The sequence below is a fragment of the Bison bison genome, unplaced genomic scaffold, assembly GCF_000754665.1.
Source record: "Bison bison bison isolate TAMUID 2011002044 unplaced genomic scaffold, Bison_UMD1.0 scf7180017864035, whole genome shotgun sequence".
Lineage (NCBI taxonomy): Eukaryota > Metazoa > Chordata > Mammalia > Artiodactyla > Bovidae > Bison > Bison bison.
Genome location: NW_011494607.1, coordinates 8,840,046 through 8,861,929, shown reverse-complemented (window position 1 = coordinate 8,861,929; position 21,884 = coordinate 8,840,046). Strand labels below are relative to the sequence as shown.

The 21,884-nt window shown below is 46.3% G+C and overlaps 1 protein-coding gene across 1 annotated transcript in view; it reads left to right on the top strand.

Annotated features, from left to right (window-relative positions):
- MDN1 (MDN1, midasin homolog (yeast)) overlaps positions 1-21,884 on the top strand; it is a 140,340-nt gene that overhangs the window by 89,236 nt on the left and 29,220 nt on the right. The window contains exons 56-79 of the mRNA XM_010834709.1: positions 1-26; positions 382-592; positions 945-1,176; positions 1,447-1,573; positions 2,515-2,685; positions 4,270-4,484; positions 4,869-5,256; positions 6,254-6,363; positions 6,967-7,672; positions 8,847-9,008; positions 9,458-9,728; positions 10,506-10,741; positions 11,302-11,397; positions 12,055-12,149; positions 12,410-12,531; positions 13,105-13,251; positions 14,094-14,203; positions 14,794-14,867; positions 15,341-15,539; positions 16,874-17,033; positions 19,102-19,248; positions 19,756-19,882; positions 20,559-20,664; positions 21,203-21,318. Coding sequence (XP_010833011.1) covers positions 1-26; positions 382-592; positions 945-1,176; positions 1,447-1,573; positions 2,515-2,685; positions 4,270-4,484; positions 4,869-5,256; positions 6,254-6,363; positions 6,967-7,672; positions 8,847-9,008; positions 9,458-9,728; positions 10,506-10,741; positions 11,302-11,397; positions 12,055-12,149; positions 12,410-12,531; positions 13,105-13,251; positions 14,094-14,203; positions 14,794-14,867; positions 15,341-15,539; positions 16,874-17,033; positions 19,102-19,248; positions 19,756-19,882; positions 20,559-20,664; positions 21,203-21,318 — 4,354 coding nt within the window. The remainder of the gene's footprint in view (positions 27-381; positions 593-944; positions 1,177-1,446; positions 1,574-2,514; positions 2,686-4,269; positions 4,485-4,868; positions 5,257-6,253; positions 6,364-6,966; positions 7,673-8,846; positions 9,009-9,457; positions 9,729-10,505; positions 10,742-11,301; positions 11,398-12,054; positions 12,150-12,409; positions 12,532-13,104; positions 13,252-14,093; positions 14,204-14,793; positions 14,868-15,340; positions 15,540-16,873; positions 17,034-19,101; positions 19,249-19,755; positions 19,883-20,558; positions 20,665-21,202; positions 21,319-21,884) is intronic.

The window sequence follows — 21,884 nt, the reverse complement described above, 5'->3', positions numbered from 1 at the left end:
TCCTGGGACGACCCTTCCCATTTAAGGTACAGTCTGGAACCATGTAGTAAACACAAAGGTTTGACCTCTTCTGAAGCTCTCTTGGAATGTGGGCACTGCCATTCAACTAGACTCAGCCCTGCCTGCAAATTTTTGAATGTTCAATGAGCACTATTTACTGATTTGTTAAGTGTTATTGTTTTACTTAGTCTTGAGACTTTTAAGGTTGAGCAGACTTCTAAGTTTATTACCGTAAAATATCCTTAGAGCAATAGGAGTAAACCAACTTTATGTTTGTAGAAGCATCGAGGAAACATAAAAACTTTTTCAGACATGAATAGGCTTCTAAAGAAAACCACTTTTCTCCTCTGTAATAGGCTCTCCTGGGTTTTATTGTTTCAGGACGAGCTGGTCGTAGAGTGTTTTTCACAACTGAAGGTCTTTAACAAAGCTCTTACCATCAGAGAGTGGATGCCTGCTCTTGGGGAGAGTGGATGGCAGGAAGACATTAGTCGGCTCCAAGTGGTTGCATCTGAAGGGACATTAAAGAAAAGTCTCCTCCAGGCCTGGGGGTTGGTCCTCCGAGCTAATGTTCTGGAAGATGTCGATTCAGGTGTGTGGCTAGCTGACAGTGGTTCTAAGCATGTCCTCTGCAGCCAATAAGTTGTTGTTTTTTTCTTTTTCTTTGTAAGTTTTAAAAAGTTCTCCCTTAGATATTCTCCTTCTATTCCCCCCCACCCACCCAACCCTGAATACTGTAGTGACCACTAAATAAGTGTCAGGCATAAGGTTAAACTTTACATACATTATTTAATTCTGTCATTGGAATTGTGCAGGTATTAATAGCATTATTTAACACATGAGAAACTCAAGCTCAGGTGAAGTTGAACTCAAGCTCATAGTCACATAACTGGCTGTTGGAAGTCTGAGCCTGGCCACTGACTGCTGTGTATCTTTTTGTCCAGATGCATTGAAGAATCTTGTGAATGCTCAGCATTTAGAACTAAAAGCCAGAGGAATTTCACTTGGTTTTCTGGAGAAGAAGCACAGTGAAGCTTCCTTCCTGTTGCAGCCAGATTTTAGCACCTTAATCCAGCTCACCAGGAGTGTTCAGCTGTGGCCTGTGATGGAATACCTGGCTGTGCTTTGGCAGTATAAAGTCACAGCTGATTTTATGACACAGGCTTGTCTGAGAAGGTGAGCCATCCTTCAGGTTTTTTTCCTTTGGGGCAGCTTATTTTCTTGGAAGGTTATTCTGTGTATCCTACATTAAAAACAAAGCACAGCCATGTCTTGAGGGGGAGTAGTTGCTGAAGCAGAGGGAGGTCATTTGCCACTTTGGAAAGCCAGAAATTCTTGATTATTTGCCTATTTTGTGTGTGTTCCATCTCCCTTTCCATGGCAGTTTTCTAACAGTGCATGGAAAGCCCACAGCTCACTCTCTCCCCCTCTCTATTTCTTGAGCAGGTCAAGCAAACACCAGCAGCCTCAGATAGATGAGGAGATAAGCCGTCACATCACATTTTGTCTTAAGCACACACCAGTTGCTCCTCAAGAGCTTCGAGACTTTTGGTCCTTAGTGCACCATCCAGAGGTAAAAATCAAAGTCAAAATTAAAAAGCCTCCTTTGCGCTGTGAACTGATTAGATTTTCTGTGGCACACTGGTTGCAGAACATTGCAGAATAATCTTAAAAATTGCATGTTGTAAAACTAATCTTTTCTGAATTAAGTTTCAAAGGGGAGAACTTTGAATGTTTTTTGCAGTAATAGTCTAGACATTTTCCTGCTCTTATCACAGTTTCATTCCATTTGGTTTCCAGTTAAATAAGGCTAAAATATTTGCTAATTTTTATTTTATTTGCTCAAAAATGTATTATCAGTGTTTTTTACTCTTCCATAGAGAGTAACTTGTTGAATATGAATAGTGGTAAATTGTAGTTACTATTACTTCATTAGTACAACCTTAAATTTTTCTGGATAATGTTTTATTTATTTTGATACATAATTATGTGATTATTTTAATTACATTTTCACATGCACTCTTTGGAGAAGGCAATGGCACCCCACTCCAGTACTCTTGCCTGGAAAATCTCATGGATGGAGGAGCCTGGTAGGCTGCAGTCCATGGGGTCGCTAAGAGTTGGACATGACTGAGCGACTTCACTTTCACTTTTCACTTTCATGCATTGGAGAAGGAAATGGCAACCCACTCCAGTGTTCTTGCCTGGAGAATCCCAGGGACAGAGAATCCTGGTAAGAGGCCGTCTCTGGGTCGCACAGAGTTGGACACAACTGAAGTGACTTAGCAGCAGCAGCAGCATGCACTCTTACAAAATCAGATCTCGTGTTTTATCCAAGTATAAATAGGTTAAATAATGTGACTATGATGACTGCGGTGGCAGAAAATCAGAAACACTAGGATTAATAATCTTTAAATCCATGTTCTGGATGATGTTACAAGACAGAGACCTTATAACTGGATTTATAGAATCTTTCTCGAATACTCTCTTATCTGGTTAATTCTTTATCTCTAGATGACTGCTGAAGAAAGGATCTCTTTGTGGTCCGAGTTATTTAATTCCACATTTACGTCCTTCTGGAGCAGCACCGTGACCACACATCCAGAGTACTGGCTGACGTGGAACCCTCTGCCTGGTGAACAGCAGAGGGAGACACCCAGATCTCTTCTGGACCCCACATTAAAGGTTTGTTGGCAGAAAATTATAAACATGTTTGACAGTAGAAAAAATTTCTCATGTCTAATCAAAAGCAAGGCTACTTCCTTGGTTCACATAGTATGTCATGAAAATTTGCACGTGTCACCCAGCTTATTCTTTTTAAGATATTCCACTGTACTGCTGTGCTGCAACGCATTTTATCACTTTCTTATTGATAAGCATTGAGATTTCTTGCCTATCCTCTTGCTTCCTATAGCAAGCACCCCTGCATCAGCTACCCTTGTATAAGCCTTTGTCTACTTATCTGCTATTTCCATGGATTGTGATAAGGCTTGGGATTTAACCCTTGGCCACAGTGTCTGCACATTTAAAGAGATTTATGTATGTTATCAGAACATCTAGGGAAGTAGGTTTTGTTTTTCACTCTTCCTGCTAGGAGATGGTGAAGAGGGAAGACATGAAGTAGGGATCACTTCTCATATCCTGTGTTTCCATATCTTTGCTCCACTTGGTATCATTAATACTTTGAATTATTACCAGTCGTTCACTTTAGAACTTGTTTTAATTTGTATTCCTTTGATTTTTATCGAGATAGAGCATCTTTACATATGTATATTGTTTGTTTTTATTTCTTTCTCTGAATTTTCCAGTCATGTTTATTGCCCATTTTCTTTAAAAAGGATCATTAAACGTCATTTTATTAATGAAGATCTCATTATATATTATGCATATTAAACCTTCACCTAACATGGTTGGAAATGTATTTCTAGTGTTCTATTGTCTTGCAGGTTTGAAGATGTTTTCTTATATCACACACGTTTTATAGTTTTCAAATACACCAGCCACTTTCTACTTTCTGGCTTTGATATGCTTTTAAATAAGTCTTTCTTCACTACCCAGAGTTAAAAACATTTGTTCATATTTATGTGTATGTCAGTCTCATCAGAATATCTTCTTTTGTGAGGTAGGGATGTACATTTTTTATCTTCTACAAACAAATATATCCAAAAGCAGTATTAACAACACTAGTTTCACCACTTTTGACACAGCAGTTTATTCTCACAAGTTTTCATGGGTGTAGGACTCAGCTCTGTTCCATTCCTATATCAAAATTGATTCCTTTAGTATAAGATATATCAAAGCCTTTAGTGTTAAACCTTACGGATCACCAAGAGTTGCATGCAGTTGAGGTTTGCTTTCCTGTGGATCTCACCCCTAACCTGTTGTCATGGACACTATTCCTGTGTCCCAGGTTAACAGTCCAGGAAGCAGAGGCTTGTCCCTCTGGCTCATCTGTTTGTCTTCCAACACTTTCCCCTGCCTCCAAGTCTCACCTTCCTGCAGTGTGCCCTCAGTCCTGCCGCACAAGTGGTCTTCCTGATGCCTAGGTGTGAGGGATTTTCTCCTGCTTGACAAAAGCAACCCCTGCTCTTCGTTCATAGAGAATGGAGTCCTTGAAGGGCCCACTGCACCCGACCCCACTCTGCCAGTCTGGTCCTGTCTCAGGATGATGGTTACCTGTTCCTGACAACCTGAGGTGCCCCAGTGCTGCTTGTTGAAACCCCGTTAGTTAATTTCTAAAAGTTAACTTGACTCCTCTCCCTCCCTCAGGGTCCCGGCAGTCTCAGTAGAGCCGTGTTCTCCAAATGCTGCATTGAGATCGTGACCAGCAGCTGTAGAGCAAGTCCCTGGGATGTGAGCGGCCTCCCCATCCTGTCATCCTCGCACGTCACCCTGGGGGAGTGGGTCGAGAGGTGCCAGCAGCTCCGGGATGTCAGCTCGATGCTCTGGACCAACATGGCTGTCCCGGTGGTGGCAGAGTTCAGGTATTCCCTCTCCCTGGGTAGACGGTACAGCTCCCATTTTTCCTCCAGGGTGTGTCATGGGGACCTCGGTCAGAGCTTGTTTGGGTAGTGGCTATTTCCGGTGGGTTGAGGAAAGGTGTTTTTTGGCTGAATGAGCAGGTTTTCAGTCCATGACAGAGACTGCTATGAGCTGGCCAGCCCCTCTGCCAGCTCTCAGTGTATTGTCACCAAGAGGGTGGTGCCTAGAAAACCATATCAGATCGAGAATAGAAATTCATCTCCAGGTGTAGTCTGGAGAGCAGTGTAGTCTGCCTTGCTGTTTTCTGGAAGGACGAATGCTAGTGTAAGAAAGAAATGCCTGTAACTGCAGTGCAGACCCCAGTAAGTGCTCCCTTGTCCCTGCAGACGCACTGATGCCCAGCTCCAGGGCCTGGTGCTGTGCCGGCATCTGGCCGGCCTGGCGGAGTTGCTCCCCGAGCCCCGGCAGCAAGAGCATGTGCACAACTGCAGGCAGCTGCTGCTCAGGGATAGCCAGGCCTTCCAGCACGTGGGCGAGACTCTTGGGGACCTGGCCAGGCAAGAGGCGCTGCCCAAGGAGCTGCTGTGTCTCCTGCTTACCTCTCTGCGCCACTTGTTCGGGGAGGTGGAGGGCAAGGGTGACCTGCCCGAGCCAGCCCGCCGTGGGAGCCTGTGGGTGAGCCTGGGCCTGCTCCAGATCCAGACCTGGCTTCCCCAGGCGCGCTTTGACCCCGCTGTGAAGAGGGAGTACAAGCTCAAGTACGCCAAGGAAGAGGTATGGAAGGAGGGTTGGAGTGTGGGCTGCATCCTGACGGGCTGGCTTTGCTTAGTGTATTACTCCTTTTACTCCCTTCTGGATTCTCAGAGCACAGGGGGGTGATGTGCACAAGCTACCCTGCGACATTCCAGGAGTGTGCTCTAAAGACTGTGTTGTCCTGTCTATGGGTTCCTCCGAGTAGGATCAGGCACCACAAGGGGTTATATAACCACCATGCTGGTTATATGCCACTGATAGATAGGCTCTCCTAGACACTCATAGTATCCCTCACCATCTGGATCCCTCTACCTAGATTAAGTTTTGGATATTTGGATTTGAGTAACTTATTTAGACAGGGTATAGTATTCCTTAAGGGCATCCCAGGTGGCTCATTGGTAAAGGATCTGTCTACCAGTGCAGGAGACACAGGAAACGTGGGTTCGATCCCTGAATTAAGAAGATCCCTCGGAGAAGGGCATGGCAACCCACTCCAGTATTCTTGCCTGGAGGATCCTCATGGACAGAGGAGCCTGGCGGCCTACAGTCCATGGGGTCACAAAAAACCTGACACAACTTGGTGACTAAACAACAATGAGTAGACCTTAGGTTTTGAACTGTTGGTGTTTGTTATCCAAAACTCAAGAATTAGGTAGATTCAGATAGGGTGATGTACTTCTTGCTATTTGAACTCCCAACCAAGCTCAGGAACTGAGTATGTTAAATGGTGATATAGCGGACCTATATTTTGAGGAAGGAAAATTAAATTAGTTGGGGTGAAGGGCAGGCTGCAGTAGCAGAGATTCAGTAGTTCATTGGCATCAGTGAGATAGTTTCTTTTCACCTGACAGCTCTGAGGTGAGTGGTCCAGATTAGTGGAGCAGAACCCACCCCACAACTGTTGTGTCATTCAGGAACCCAGGTTCCTTCCATCCAGGGAGCGACCCTCCCTCAGGGCTGTGTGTCTCAGGCCTGGTCCTAGCTGGGCGCAGCAGACCAGTCTCTCCTTTTCTGCTAGTTACACCAGCTGCAGTGTGAGTGGAAGACCCGGAACCTCTCATTCCAGCTGCAGACTGGAAGAGACCTGGAAGATGAAGTCATCTTCAGTCATTCTCACCCTCACATCAGGTAACACTGTAGAGTGATGATTATTTGAACTTGAGATTATCAGCTAGAATCTTCTTTTAAAAAGACATTTTGCAGTGTCATTACAGTGTTAACCTGAGGCTATGCTCTACATATGTGAGCTCTATTAGCAAGTAGATCCCAAAGCCCCAGTTATAATCAGGAAAAATATACTCTGTGAAAGGAGTGGGAGGACTTCTCTGGAGCCAGGAGGGTTGAAAGCAGAACTTGCTCTCAGTGTGGAAGGAGTTGGGTGCGATGACAGGCACCAGGGGATCTGTTACCTTAGGAAGTACTATTTAGTGGGATCTGAGTTCCACCAGCTTTAGACCTTGGGTAAACCACTCAGTGCCTTACACTGCAGTGCCCTGTCTGTAAAAGCAGGATGGTAGTGCCTGCTTCAATGAGATGCACATCCAGAGTGCTTGACAACATGGGTTACACACGGTAAATGCTGTAGATGTATAATCCATTCTCATTGTAATTGTCAGTATTTCATCATTGTATGTCTCAGAATCTGAAATGCCTTCCATTTCCCAAGAGCTCAGTCTAGATTTGTTATTTTGCTTTTAATGGAATTTGCATATGGTGTTGATTTGCCTTTAGGTTGCTTCGCCAGAGAATTGATCAGCTGGAGAACTTAATCTGCAGCCTGTCCAAGAAGCAGGCCTGCCGGCCCCCGCTGCCTACATATGAGGCCCTGGTGCAGGAAATCCACCACTACGTCAGTAGCATTGCCCAGGCCACCGCCGTTCAAGATCTGCTCACGCGGCTCCTGCAGGCCCTGCGCTCGGATGGACCTCGGGCCGCCCAGGTGGCCCAGAACCTTTTGAAGGAGGAGGCCTCCTGGCAGCAGTCGCACCATCAGTTCCGGAGGCGGCTGGCCGAGGAGTTTGCCCTGTACCCAGACGCCACGGCCCCGCTGCAGGCCTCCATACTGCAGCTGCAGCACGGCATGCGGCTGGTGGCGGGCGAGGTCCATGCCTCGCTTCAGGGTGGCCTGGCTGGCGCAGACAGGCTGGGGGCCCTGGCCACATCCCTGCTGGCTTTCCCATCGGTGGGCCCTGCCTTCCCTACCTACTATGCCCACGCAGACGCTCTGTGCTCTGTGAAGTCGGAGGAGGTGCTGTGTGGCCTCAGCAAGCTGATACTCAAGCGCTCGGGAGGACGGGAGCTGGAAGAGAAGGGCCAGAGCCCCTGCACAAGCCGAGAACAGCTGCTGCTGAACGCCCTCCTATACCTGCGCTCCCACGTGCTGTGCAAGGGAGAGCTGGACCAGCGGGCCCTGCAGCTCTTCAGACATGCATGTCAGGTGAGCCCACCTCCAGCAGGGCGCCAGGGACACAAGCAGCGTGCCTGGAGGACACTTGCCGTGCCCAACGTAGATGAGATCGTGTGGTTAGGGAGTGGGGATCAAGTAGCTGTTTCTTGCTTTTTCACATTTAATTGTCAGGTTTCGGGGCCTTTTTTGTTTTTAAGAGATCAAAAAAAATTATTAGTGACGTCAGTCCTTTGTGCCTGATGCACATTGCAAATGGTCTCTCCTAGTTTGTTGGTGTTGACTTTGTTTACAATGGGTTTTGCCATGTAATGATATCAACTTTTATTAACATTAAGAAAATAACTTCTGCTTTTCTCCCTTACCAACAAAAGCAATTTGTTCTCATTGTAGACAGTTAAAAGAATAAGTATAAGCTAAATTGTTAGATTCTGCCACTTAAAGCCATGTGAACCATATGAACTATTAGCACATTGGTTTATTCCTATCACTAAATATTTACATTTGTATGTAAAGTCTTTTTGCTAATTTAGAAGAGAAAAAAAAAACCCAAACCAGTGCCATTCTAAGAAAAGTCTTAAAGCAAGATCTTTGGGTAAAATTTCGAGAAAGCAGAATTACTGAGACAATGGTTAACTGCTTGCTTAGGCTTCTGATACAAACTGTCTTCTTGAACGGAGGATGCTCATGTCCTCAGCCCTCCTCAATACTTAAAGGGCTTTAGAGGTGGTAGGGGATTTAGGAAATGTCTGGTAAGGTATGGCCATTTTGCCTGATTGGTTCCCCAAGAACACCCAGTCCCCAGTTTATTTTCTCTTTTCCGAACCCATGGGGCATCCATCTCCCTGAGGTGCTGGCCAAGTGCAGTCTGCATCACATGCCCACTTTGCTGACCCCTAATACAGAGCACCACCCACGCCTCACAGCAGGTCCCCAGTCCTGCAGATTTTCACACCTGCAAAATTGTAACAATATAGCAAGGGAGAATTTAGGAAAATCATTTTGCTACAGATGCATGGTTTGAAAACAAAGCCCATTTACTCTCTGCTACATGGAATTTAGTTTCTTGGACGTTGTCATTTATCTGGTTTTGAACCCTGGTGTTTTGTTTTCATGGGAAATAAAGAGATAACAAATCCTGCCTTGGTTCACTGTAAGTGCCTGAGCAAAGGCAAATAAGCTTCTGCTGGAATGTGTGATTTTTCAGGAAATCATCAATGAGTGGGATGAGCAGGAACGTATAGCCCAGGAGAAGGCGGAGCAGGAAAGCAGCCTGTACAGGTACCGGGGCAGGACCCCCAGGACAGCCCTGAGCGAGGAGGAAGAGGAAGAGCGGGCCTTCAGGAGCCAGTTCCCACTGCACGAGAAGGTGGGCAGTGTGCTCCCCTGGTGCCACACACCTCACCTGTGAATGGCTGGGGTTTTTTTTTCCCCCTTCCAGTTTTACTGAGATATAATTAACACACAGCACTGTTTGAGTGTAAGGTGCTCAGCATAAGGATCTGACTTCTATCTGCCATGCAACGATTACCACAATAAGTATAGTGAACACCCATCACTCATATAGATATAAAAGAAAATCTTTTTCCTTGTGATGAAGACTCTTAGGATTTACTCTATAACTGACTGCAACACTTTGTTAGGTGCTGTTACATTCCCTTTGAATGATTTTGTAATTTTTAAAATAACTTCTTAATGCACATAATTTGCTACTTCATCTTCTTGATCATTCACACTCCATTCCTCCCCATTGCTTTTAATCTGATCAGAACTGGATTTTGATTTTCACAAGTTCAATTGCTCTAATGTTATTTACAGGACTTTGCAGATATTTTGGTAGAACCCACATTAGAGGAGAAGGGACCTTCAGGTGGGCAAGAGGAGGAGGCCACCCCTGGCCCCGCCGTCCTGTCACAGAGTTCCATGCAGGCTGTGATGCGCATCCACCAGCAGCTGTGCCTCGGCTTCGCCCGATCCCTCTGGTACCAGCAGAGTCCGCCACCCCACGGGACAGAGCACTACCTCAGCCTGTTTCTGTCCTGCTACCAGACAGGGGCATCTCTCGTGACACACTTCTACCCCCTGATGGGTATGGTGGTTTACTTCTCTTTAGCTCTTGGGAAATCAGAATGAGTCGATGTGATTGCTGCTTCGGGAACAATTAAAACTGCTACGTCCCTGTTTTTGCTAAGTTCGAATTGATGGCATTTCCTTAACTTAAGGGACTTAAAGCTAATTCCAAAATCAATGTAAAATTCTGCCATAACCATGGTTTCTCATCCTTTGAATACTTTGGTTAAAGGGATTAAGAAAGTAAGGATATGCCATTAGTTTTAATGGTCTTGTTTCTCCATGTTATTTCTAATTTCCCTCTAACAGCTTTGGTGCTTTTCTAATGAAATCATGTATTGCTGGGAGTAGCCTGGGAACTCAGAAATTAATTTCACAGGGTGTGGTTTGATGCAGTTTCCTACGTAACCTCATGATTTGCTCCATGCAAGTAGGAAGGAAGCTTTCATTCTGCCTCTATATCTCATGAAAACAAAACACCATGGTTTAAGTAGGAAGGAATCTTTCATTTCTGCCATGAAGAGCCCCCAAAACTGGGAATTTGAATCCTTCAAACCAAACTGCACCCTCTTTGATTATGTGGAGGCAGTATCTGTGTATCCTGAAACTTGGCAGGTTTTGGTGACAACCATTTATAATTAGAGTCACAGTCTCCTGGGCTTGTGTTGCTTTGGGGATGAATGGCATTGCAATGTCTGCTTCATTCAGTCCCAGTCATTCTTTGTTTCTGAGTATGTTTCTAACATCTTTGTAACTTGACACCAACTTTACTGTGATCTTGTTAATAACTTCACAGGAGTTGAGCTGAATGACCAGCTCTTGGGCAGCCAGCTTTTGGCCTGCACCCTGTCCCATAACACTCTCTTTGGGGAAGCGACCTCAGACCTGATGGTGAAGCCTGACGGGCCCTATGACTTCTACCATCACCCCAACATTCCAGAAGCTCGGCACTGCCAGCCCGTGCTTCAAGGCTTCTCAGAGGCTGTTCACCGGCTGCTGCAGGATTGGCCGGAGCACCCAGCGCTTGAGCAGGTAGGGCGGTGGTGGGGAGGCCGCTTCTCACTGTCCCAGGTGCGTTGACTTGCACAGTGGTGACACAGGTTTTACAGAACACAGTTCGAGGAGGCACTGTTTCCTGTAGGATGAATATTCACGTTTGTAATGCTGCTTGTGAATGGTGTTTGAGGTTCCACTTACTCTATCTGTTGCTCAGGGTTTGCCATCCACATATGAAATGCTGCTGCATTGCTCTTTATTCAGACACATCCTTATGTAAACAAGGGTCTGGCTCTTTTAAGCCTAGTAGTTTTAACTCAGACCCTTGCTCTGTGATCTTCAGCTAATTCTGTAATAACTTATAACAGTAATAATAGCAATTACCTTATCAAACTCAGTCTCACTTCCAGAGTAATACAGCAGAGAAAGTGTTTATCTTGGGCAGGATCCGCAGCCCTGGAGTTTTACCCACAGCATTCATGGGTGCTTATGAAGCAGGGCCTTTGCGTGAAATAGGCCCGTCTTCAGTACCCTCTGACTGTGGGCAATTGATAGCCCTGTGAGCATGCCCAGATCTTTTTCTCTCCCCCCTGCAGCTGCTGGTTGTTATGGACCGAATCTGTAGTTTCCCACTTTCCAGCCCCATCTCAAAGTTCCTGAATGGCTTAGAGATCCTTCTGGCAAAGGCACAGGTAAGAGGATTCTCTAGTCCTCATTTTAGTTTGTCATCAACTGAAGAGATTCTCTTATTATTCCAGTTGGCCTTCAGACTGGCTGGGTGTCTGCATCTTCACCCCCTCAGTCCTCTCATAGCCTCTGAAGTGGCTGGTGCTCCCCTGATTTTCAGATTAGGGCTCTGGACTTCAAGGGGGGTCACGTGACTAACAATACAGAGATTCAGACTCAGGTCTCCAAATCTTGTGCTATTTGCTCAGCTGGAGGTTCGTCAGGTAACCAGAAAGATCTCCAGGCTGGATAAGCAGGATGGTTATGCATTGGTGCATGCATGCATGCTCAGTTGCTTCAGTCATGTCTGACTCTTTGTGACCCTGTGGACTGAAGCCCACCAGGCTCCTCTGTCCATGGAATTTCCCAGGCAAGGCTACTGGAGTGGGCTGCCATCTCCTCCTCCAAGGGATCTTCCTGATCCAGGGATCAAACCCATGTCTCTTATGTCTCCTGCATTGGCAGGTGGGTTCTTTACCACTAGCGCCACCTGGTACATCAGTATAGAGGTTGTTTAAGGTCCCAGTGGTCTTTGCTTAAGAAAAGTTAAGGATGTTCCTGAGGGAGGAGGTGATCAAGGGACTGAATAATGGCTGTAGTGAATTTCTTCTGTGTCTTGTCAGGATTGGGAGGAGAATGCAAGTCGAGCCCTGTCTCTGCGGAAACATCTTGATTTGGTCAGTCAGTTGATCATCCGTTGGCGTAAACTGGAACTGAAGTGAGTGATTCATTTGTCACTCCCCCTCCTGAACTTACATTGTAGGGACATGGTCTTTGGATGGGTTGTTCCTTCAGAGTTGATGTCATGTGTCAGCTGGAGACCAGACAACAGCATGCATTCTGAGGCAGCAGACTGGCAGCTTCTCCATCTTCATTTAGGAGGAGAGAATTGTGAATATTTAGCTCCTGCCTCCAAGGTTTCACATATTTGAATGGGTTTCCTTACATGCCTCCTTGGTCTCTCCTCCCACATTTCAGCTGTTGGTCCATGAGTTTGGATAATACCATGAAGCGCCACACTGAGAAATCCACCAAGCATTGGTTCTCCATCTACCAGATGCTGGAGAAGCACATGCAGGAACAAACAGAGGAACAGGAAGGTAACACCTGACCATGAATTCCCTGCTTATGTAGAGGGTCCAGGCTAAGCATGAAGTGCTGCAGAGCCTGGGATTTACTGCTCCCTTATCCTCCACCCACTGCTTTCACACAGGACATGTTAAGTGACAGCCGGTGTTCCCGAGGTCAACCGAAAAAGCTGGGTAGTTCTTTTTTTACTGAGAATAATGATGACAGTCAGAGAGGCTAAAGTGACTTATCCAGAGTCCAGAGAGCTAGTCATAAGATAAGATTTCCTTATTCTCTGTGTCCATGAGACAAGTCAGAGAGGAAGTTCCTGTCTTGGTAGGTAGTAGTTACAATGCTTGAGTTAAAAGGGTTTCATCTCATGCTTAGAACAAGGGCCTCATAATTCCTCGTTTGCCATGTGTGCATTTCACATATACTGCTAGTGCAGCTGCCATTTTTAAACCAGCTTGAAATGTAGCTGTGGTCCTCACTCCAAACGTCACGTTAACTGGTGTCCCTCGGGGATCTCATAGTAGACTGTGTGCAATATGACATGGAGTGATGGTTGCAGACACACGTGTGTTTTCCTCTTTGAATCTCTAAAGATGACAAACAGATGACCCTGATGTTGCTGGTCAGCACATTACAAGCATTTATTGAAGGATCCTCACTGGGGGAGTTCCACATACGACTTCAGATGTTACTGGTTTTCCATTGTCATGTCTTGCTGATGCCACAAGTAGAAGGAAAAGGTAAGGATATACATACATGTGTAAAAAAATTTTTTTCTTTAATTTTACCCTATGCTGTTAAAATGATTAGGCTTTGAATTCTCGAGACAGGTGTCTTATTGCATACCAGGTTTTAAACAAGACACTTTCAGTTGTCTTTTACTATAATGTGATTCAGGTGAGATAAAGAGAAAAACACTGAAATCAAGTGCAGACTGGTTATAATTGAATCCCTGGCTAGTGAACTGTGGCAGCGGTAAATCAACAGATGCAGATCCTAGAAGCTGGCATGTTGAGGCAGCACGTCTGTCTGTCTAGACGGTGCATATGTCCCGCTAAGCTTCTGCTTGATCCAGGCTATAATTAGGTTCTTTGATCTCAGGAGAGCACTGCCACATATCAAGCAACTGCACATAAAACTTCTACTGTCAGTTACCATCCCTGACCACAGCAGTTTAGATAAAAGTGTCACCGTAAGGTATAGATTTACGTGAATGAGTAGTCAAGGTGAGCTCTTAATATGCCATCTTTTATAACAGGCTTAGTTTCTGCTGACTTTACAGTAAGATTCTGAGAAAGAGTTGGAAATTGTGAGTTTGGTAGAACATCTGAGTATGCCTTCTTTAAGAATAAAAGTGCGACTGGAGAAAATATCCACTGCAGACTGAAATGAAAAAAATAGGGTAGTGCTGGCAGCCTGCATCTCTGGGAACCGCTAAGCCTGGCTCCCCGACGAGCTGTTATGTAATCTGTGGGTGCTGTGCTGTGATGTCGTGGCCCAGAGAGTAACGAGGGAGTGTGCAGCCCTGAGGGAGAAGCCAGCAGCACGTGTGGTGTTTTCATTTCCTTTTCCTTTCTTCCAGATGCACTTTGCAGTGTTCTGTGGAACTTGTACCATTATTACAAGCAATTCTTCAACCGGGTCCAGGCCAAAATTGTGGAACTTCGTTCCCCGCTGGAAAAAGAGCTTAAAGTAAGATGAACAGCAGTCATAATCACTCTTGGGAGAACAAAAGCAGCAAATTCTTTTTCAGTTCTGTTTTTAATCCGATTAACAATGAAACAGGGGCTCTGAGGAACGGAAGGGAGCATAGCAGCAGCCAAGCAGGATGGCAGGTTTTGCGTTTTGTGGCATTGGCTCCTTTGGTGCCCTGGCCACGTGTGTGAGGGTTCCATGGAGTAGCAGCCATCAGAGGCGCCTAGGAGGACTGTTAGGGCCCCCTCCCCAGTCACAGCCGGTGGGTGGCTCCCTCTTCCACCTCAGAGGAGCGCCACCTGGTGTCGGTCTGTGGGCTGTGATCCTATATTTGATACTTTCAGTGGTTGTGGAACCAAGGCCGGTTTATGCTGGAGTACACAGTGACATACTGATTGTAGCAGCACTTTTTTCCATCCCTTTGAGACAAACACACATCCCTTTATTAGACTTGTCTTACTTGTTCACTGACACACTGTCCTGTGTTAGGGATGAAGAGAGCTCTGGTCATCACACGGGTGATCTAGAAAGAAACAGAATGACACCACCTTTGTAAAGCCCTTCCTTGAGCTTCATTTATCTTACAGGAATTTGTTAAGATATCCAAGTGGAATGATGTCAGCTTCTGGTCTATTAAGCAGTCTGTGGAAAAGACACACAGGTAATTCATCTTTTAAAACAGGGGGTGGCCAAAACTCAGAATTTTTGAATGATAGACAGCATGACTACATTGTTACAAAGGCCTGACTTGTGCTACCTTAAACCTGCTAAAAAAAACACTAGACTGTTCTGGCTGCACAGCACGACCCCTCCCACCCAAAGCAGTCTCACTGCTGGAGGAACTGATGTGTCTGGAGGCAGAGTGGTCTGTGTGCTGCTGAAGGTCGAGTCCTCTGCCACCCGCTCACCTTCAGCCAAGTGATCCCACCATTCCTGGCTTCAGTTGAGATTAGAATACCTGCCATGCTTTTTCCTTTAAAAAAACCCAAAAGGTTATGAATTTCTAGGACACTCGTTGTATACCAGAGGTACAAGTTATTAAGTTGCCTGTGTATGCATTATGTCATTTACATATTTCCTCACTTTTCCATTTTTACTTTTCCCTGCCCTTATCTCCCATTACCTGGGGGCCAGAACCCTCTTTAAATTCATGAAGAAATTTGAAGCTGTCCTGAGCGAACCCTGCCGGTCATCCCTGGCGGAGGGGGATGAGGAGGAGCAGCCGGACTCTTTGCCAAGGCCAACAGGTGCCGCCGCGAGTGAGGAGTCCCCCATTCAGAGACTGAACAGGGTACTGAGGGAGACCCTGTTAGCCCGGCCAGCAGCTGTGCAGGTATTAGCTCGCGGGATGGTGTTTGCTTCTTCCTGAGCTGGTCGGACGGGGTCTGTGCTTTCTGTGGGAGACGTGCCTTCAGAGCTAGGTGAGGGAATGCCTTTGAAATCTTCCTCTTTGGGCTAGCGGTGTGGTGTTTGTCTTTCTGACCCTGCTGTCTAGTAAGGCAAAAAGTGTTAATCCTCATGCTGGAAGCTTAACATGGGCTTGTGTACAAAACCGATGTACTTATCTGTGAACAGTTCACTTACCCGTAAGCAAAGATTTAAAGCATCAGCTTAGGAATAGGGCATGGAAGCTGCCTTTGGGATCCCACATGACGAGGCTGCTGCACACACCAGGAGTGACTATGTGTAGTGACATGCTGCTTAAAGTGGTTGCTGATGACCATGGTGTGGAAATGTGTGAACTGCCATCACGGCCAGTTTCAAGTACCGAGACTTAAGAACTGGCTTACCAAATTCCTGAAAATGGAAACAGTTATCAAGACCTTGAGTGAGCAGGTCTGTGACAGGAGGGTGTCCCTGTTGCAGAGTCACTGGGTGTGGGGAGCACTTGTGATGGCTTTTGCCATCATGTTGTGCTTTCCACGCTGGGTCTAGAGAGTTAGCAATGCAATTCTTCAAGCTGTGTTAAATATTTTAATAGTTCAGAAAGCTAGTAGAAATTGAGCATCCAGCTATGATATGGCTGCACACAAATGATATGGCTGCCAAATTTATCTTCTTTTGATTGTATTCATCACCTCACCACTCATACTGCTAATCAAATTTTTTTGTTATTGAGTTAAGAATTTCAGGATTCCTCAGGAAAAAAAAAGTAGTAAAACCGTGGCCCCGACAGACAAAAGCTTTTCCCTTTGCCTAGTTTCCTTTCATCTGCTGCCTTCCCTAGTATCTGGATCCTGGTATTTGAAGTGTCAGGAATTAGAGGGTGATGGGAGACGGTGGTTGAAGTAGGATTTGGTGGTCAGGTTAGCCCTGCCTGTGTGTCTGCGAAGCATAGCGTTGCACATTATCTCAGAGGCAGCAGTTACGCTGCCCAGTCCTGCCTTCAGGGAGCAGGACGGCCTCTCATGACAAGCGCAGAAGGCAGCGCTGGGAGCAGTGGGGTCAGGGGCTTCCCTGACGGGGACCTCGCACACCAGCTCCATACTCTGCTAAGCACCTGAGGCACGTGCTGTTTTACCTTTGGTAATGTTTTATTTATTCTTGTGAGACTTCAGAGATGGGCAAGGGGAGCTTCCTGTTGCTGAGCCGGGTATGTGGAGGGCATGACATTTAATTCAGCACCCGTGTGGGGATGTATTATGACTGTTGTGCTCTATCTCACAGGGTGCTGTTCCAGAGCAGTGTCGGGGCGCCCCTCTCCCCTCGGAGGGGGCCCTTCTGTGTCGCTTGCCGAAACTCCTGAAACGCATGAGGAAGATGTGCCTAACGCTCATCCAGGGAAGCCCCCTGCCCTGCCTCGTGGAGGGCCTCGACCAGTTCACTGGTGGGTGCATGCCCAGACTGAGGAGGCTTGCTTTCTGAAGTATCCCCGGTGGCCCAGGAAGGCTGGGATTAATTGTGTCCTAGTAGTGTAGAGCAGGTAATTGAAGAAGCAAGTGGGTTACAAACCAGCCAAAACCCAGACACAGTCAGCTGAGACCCCACACATGGTCATCATGGTTTTCGTCTTGTCCTCCTCTCGTGCAGACCAGAGCGGTGTTAGCCATTCTCTACAGCAGCCTTGTCCACATCGGCTCTTCCTGGTCAGGGACGTGAGTGAAGGGTTTCCTAGAGTCTGGATGCCGTCACCACCTCTCAGAATGTTGTCTCTCTTGAGTTAAAGGAGAAGAAAAGTTCATCCACAGTCCCTTTCTTTTTCCTTGCACTTCGGAGAGCCATAGCAATCTTGTCTCCCTGGTTGTTCTTACTCTGCAGTGTATCAGCAACTTAAGGGGATCCAGAACTTAATAGACTGTTTGGGCCCTTGGCAGCCTTTCACCACTTCCTCCACCTCTACCCAGCCCCAGCGAGTGTGGGGTCACAGTCAAGCTGGTCCTTCTCCAGTAAGGCTGCAGTCTGACCTCAGGAATATATTTAAAAAGAAAAAAAAAACTTGTTAGTGGGACTTGCCTGGCAGTCCAGTGTTTAAGGCTCTGTGCTCCCAATGCAGGGGATCCAGATTCGATCCCTGATCAGGGAACTAGATCCCACATACTGCAATTAAGACCTGGCACAGCCAGATAAATAAAGTAAAAACCAACTTGTTAGAGTAATAGCCTAATATCCATTTTTCAAGATAACCTGCCTGCCTGTGCCTAATGATGGGGGTGAATGGCCTACAGATCCCAGGTGCGCCCTTTGGGAGACGCACAGCAACCTCTCCTACCGGCTGTGTTGGTTGTGTGCAGTGTGTGGGCTCTCACCTGACGGGCTAGACCGCCTGTGTTCATCTGCTCAGGCTGCCTTAGCAAAGTACAGCTGACCGCTGTGGGCATCGCCCCTTCACAAGCTGGGAAATCCAAGTGTCACTTAGAGTCGGTCATCTGTGTCCATGGTTCCACATCCGCAAATTCATTCAACTCGGGCTCGCGTAAGCCCTGAGGTATTTACTATTGAAAAAAAAAAAACTCGCATGTAAGTGGACCCACACAGTTCAAACCCATGTTGTTCAAGGGGCAGCTGTGCCATGTCTTAGTTGGTTTAAATAATAGAAATTGATTTTCTCACAGTTCTGGAGACTGAAAGTCCAAGATTAGAATGTCAGCAGGGTTGGTTTTTTTCTGAGGCTCTCTCCTTGTAGATGCCTTTTCTGTGTCCCTGTCTCCTCTATTAAGGTTGCCAGCCATATTAGATTAGAGTCCACATACAAGGCTTCATGGGCTCCTTAAAGGCCGCATCTCTAAACACAGTCGTATTCTGAGGTCCTGGGAGATTAGGACTTTGGCATGGACTTGGCAGGACATGACACTACCTGTGGCAGATTGGCAGCACCTTCGTGTTCTCGGTTCCTGTGGCTACTGAGGAAGGCAGAGAAAGAATCTGGGCATTGGAGTCAGTTCAGCCAGGGTTCAAGTCCTGGCTTCAAGTCTGCTCTGTAGCTGAATGGCCTTTGGAAAATGACTAGACTTTCTGAGCCTCTTAGAGTGGCTACAGAGAAGTTCTGGAGCTGTACAGGTTAAAAGAATGTTTTCGAAGCACATGGTACAGCATAGAAGCTAGTTCATATTGTAGTTATGGGAAGTTTACTCAAGTGTTTTAAAGTTCCTAGTGTAAATCATGGCACATGATCCATGTTCAATAAGTGTTTTTTGCTTGACTGATTATAAAACCCCTGGATAAAAAGATTAGCTACTTTTATTTGGGTTGTTTGTTGTCAAGATAGATTGTTTCCGATTTTTCTCTTGTCATGCGTGTCATCAGTTGTTATTGAGAATTTACCAATGCTGAGGGCTGTTAGATATAAAGATGAATGACACTTGGTGTTTGTTTCCAAAATGTCCTTGGTCTTGGGTAATCTGAGTATATTAAGAATTCCTGGGGATTTCCATGTTTCTCCCTTGTCTTCCCTGCAGGTGACGTAATCTCCTTTATGAGTGAGCTTCAGAGCTTAAAGGTGGACCCCTCCGCAGAGAAGGAGAAGCAGCGGTCGGAAGCCAAGCACATTCTCATGCAGAAGCAGCGAGCTTTAGCAGACCTCTTTAAACACCTGACAAAAACTGGTACAGTTTTCACTGAAAACTCAATGGAGTATACTCATCTGCTTTTAGGAAGCAAAATAACACGGCTGATTCGGGGAAACTTTGTAGAGACAGTTGAGATAGTGCGAAACATAAGGTGGGAAGCAAGGTTTGGAAATGCCATTCGGAGAGTTGCAGTTGCACGTACGAAAATCCTGTGATGAACCATTTGTGACTCCCAGAGAGTTTCACAGTTTTGCAATGAGGTTTCTCAGAAACCATGCGTTTTATTTTCATCGCCAGTTGTTGTACCGCACATACCCTTCCAGCGTTGCATAGAGAGCAGTGCTTCTCGAAGTAACTCGTATATGAACTACCTGGGGAATCTTGCTGAAGTGCAGAAGCGGATTCTGTTTCACTCAGTGTGGGGCGGGGCCTGAGAGTCCTGGGCGATGCTGTTCCCCAGGACATGACTTTAATTAGCGGTGGCATTGCTAATCCATTCTCTTCAGAGTTTCTTTATTTAAAAACATGCTGTTTATTTCCTAGGTTTGTCATATCGCAAAGGTCTTTCCTGGGCCCGTACAAAAAACCCTCAAGAAATGCTCCATCTTCACCCGTTGGATCTCCAGAGCGCGTTGTCTATAGTCAGCAGCACTCAGGGGGCTGATTCTAGGTTAGTGTTTTTAATTATAAATGGAGCACGGCAGCTAAGCCTCCATGGCCTCATTTGCCAGAGTAGGGGTAGCAGTACTTCTGGCCCAGTGTTGCCATTAGGATAACATTTTAAAAAGTGCCGGCTCAGGACTGGCAGGTGGTGAGCACCTAGTAAGTGTTAATTTTCTTTTTTAAAAAACTTCCCTCTCCTTCTGCCCTTTTAAAAGGTAAGGAATGAATGTAAAACATTGGAAGGTTGGGCTCTGTTGGGAGTCTGGTGGGGTGAGGAAGACAAGGGACCACTTTGAGCATTTAAAGCAAGTGTTAGTAACTGTTGATTTTCTTCTTTTCATTTCTCTTTCCTCCTCGTGTTCATCTCTCCCATTATTTTTTTGGCCCTTTGATTTTTCCTGAGGTCTGCTCACTTGATTTGAAGGTACAGGTGAAAATCTGTAAGAGAATGGTCACATTTTTAAGTGTGCCATATACACAAACCTCTTCTAAGGTCTCATGTTACTGTCACATCCTTTGTGTAAAGGACTGATGAGTACTTGATTCAATGGGTCCTCACAGAAGTAAATCTGATCAGACTCTTGGTTTCTGGTTGTGGCTGAATGGACCAGTCTCTGACTCCTCAGGATCTGGGGTGGAGATAACGGTTTTAATTAATTACGTCATGTTGATTTCTTCTCCAGGTTGCTTACAGAAATCTCGTCTTCATGGGAGGGCTGCCAGAAGTACTTCTATCGCTCTCTTGCACGACACGTCAGGCTTATTGCGGTCCTGGCGGCTCCAGCCAAGGTAGGATGATAGAGCCTTGGGATTGCAGGACCTGGGGACTCCTGTTCATCCAGGGCAGCGTCCTCAGACCTGGTCACATGATCACAGCCCATCACTGGAGGTGACTGAGCTTTTTGCAGTTATCAACCTGAGAATGTAATGTAATCAATGTAATTTTGTGCTTAACCAGAAAGCATTTGATAACAAGTTCTGTTACTCACCATTTGTTAGCAGGTCCAAATCCTTAAGAAAAATTATGGAAGAAAAACTTCAAATTGAGAATGCCACCCTCAGATTCCCCCCCCACCCCCCCACCCCCTGGTAAATTGAGAAAACATCACTGATACCCAGTTTTGGTGTTAAACTAGTTCCTGCTCATGGAACATCCGTGGTCTGTGGAAGCATACTTGGAGAAGCCCTGCTCCCAGAGGTGGACGGATGTGTGGCCTCTAGAGGGCAGCACACCCAGCTTGCCCCCTACAGGGCTCCTCCAGGAGTGCAGGAACAGTGGCGTCTGCACCATGCTGCCCCTCAGCACACTCTCCTCTCTCCCTGCCAGGAGGTGGGCGCGGGCCACGTGGAGCGGTGTAAAGGGTTCTCGGCGCATCTGATGAAGGTGCTCATCCGACAGCGGCGCTCCCTGACTGTGCTGACTGAGCAGTGGATCCTCCTCAGGTATTGCTGACTGGCCGCGTTTCTCGGAATGAATCAGGGAGAATTGTGTGCGGCTCACAGTTGCTGCATGAGCTGCTCCCAGTTGTAATGTGAGGTCTGAGGCCCAAAGAGGCAGATGGGGTTGCCTTGGCTCGGCCCCTTACTTTTGATGGTAACACTTCTGCCCCCTGGTGTTGGCAGCACCTCCGGGGGATGAGTTGAAGGTGGAGTCAGACGGGAAAAATGGTCACAGCTAAACCACACCTCGTCTGGAGTGAGGGAGTTCGTGGTTGGCAGTCCATGTGGGCTGAGGGACAGAGTTGCATTCACGGCATTGGGGCATCCCAGTGTTGGCACAGATCAGATGTAAATCGACTTGAGTTTGTTAGGCTTTTTGGATCACAGAGTTGCAGTTTGCTGAACTATACACAGATGCTCCCCAATGGAAATAAATATTTAAAAAGATGACGGCTAGGAAGCCTGTCATCACCTGTTGAGTGGATCCTTGGCTGAGAGATCATATTCTAGACTGTAGTCACTTCAGCTATTTTGTCCCTGCTCACAAGAGTTTATATAGCAAAGTATAC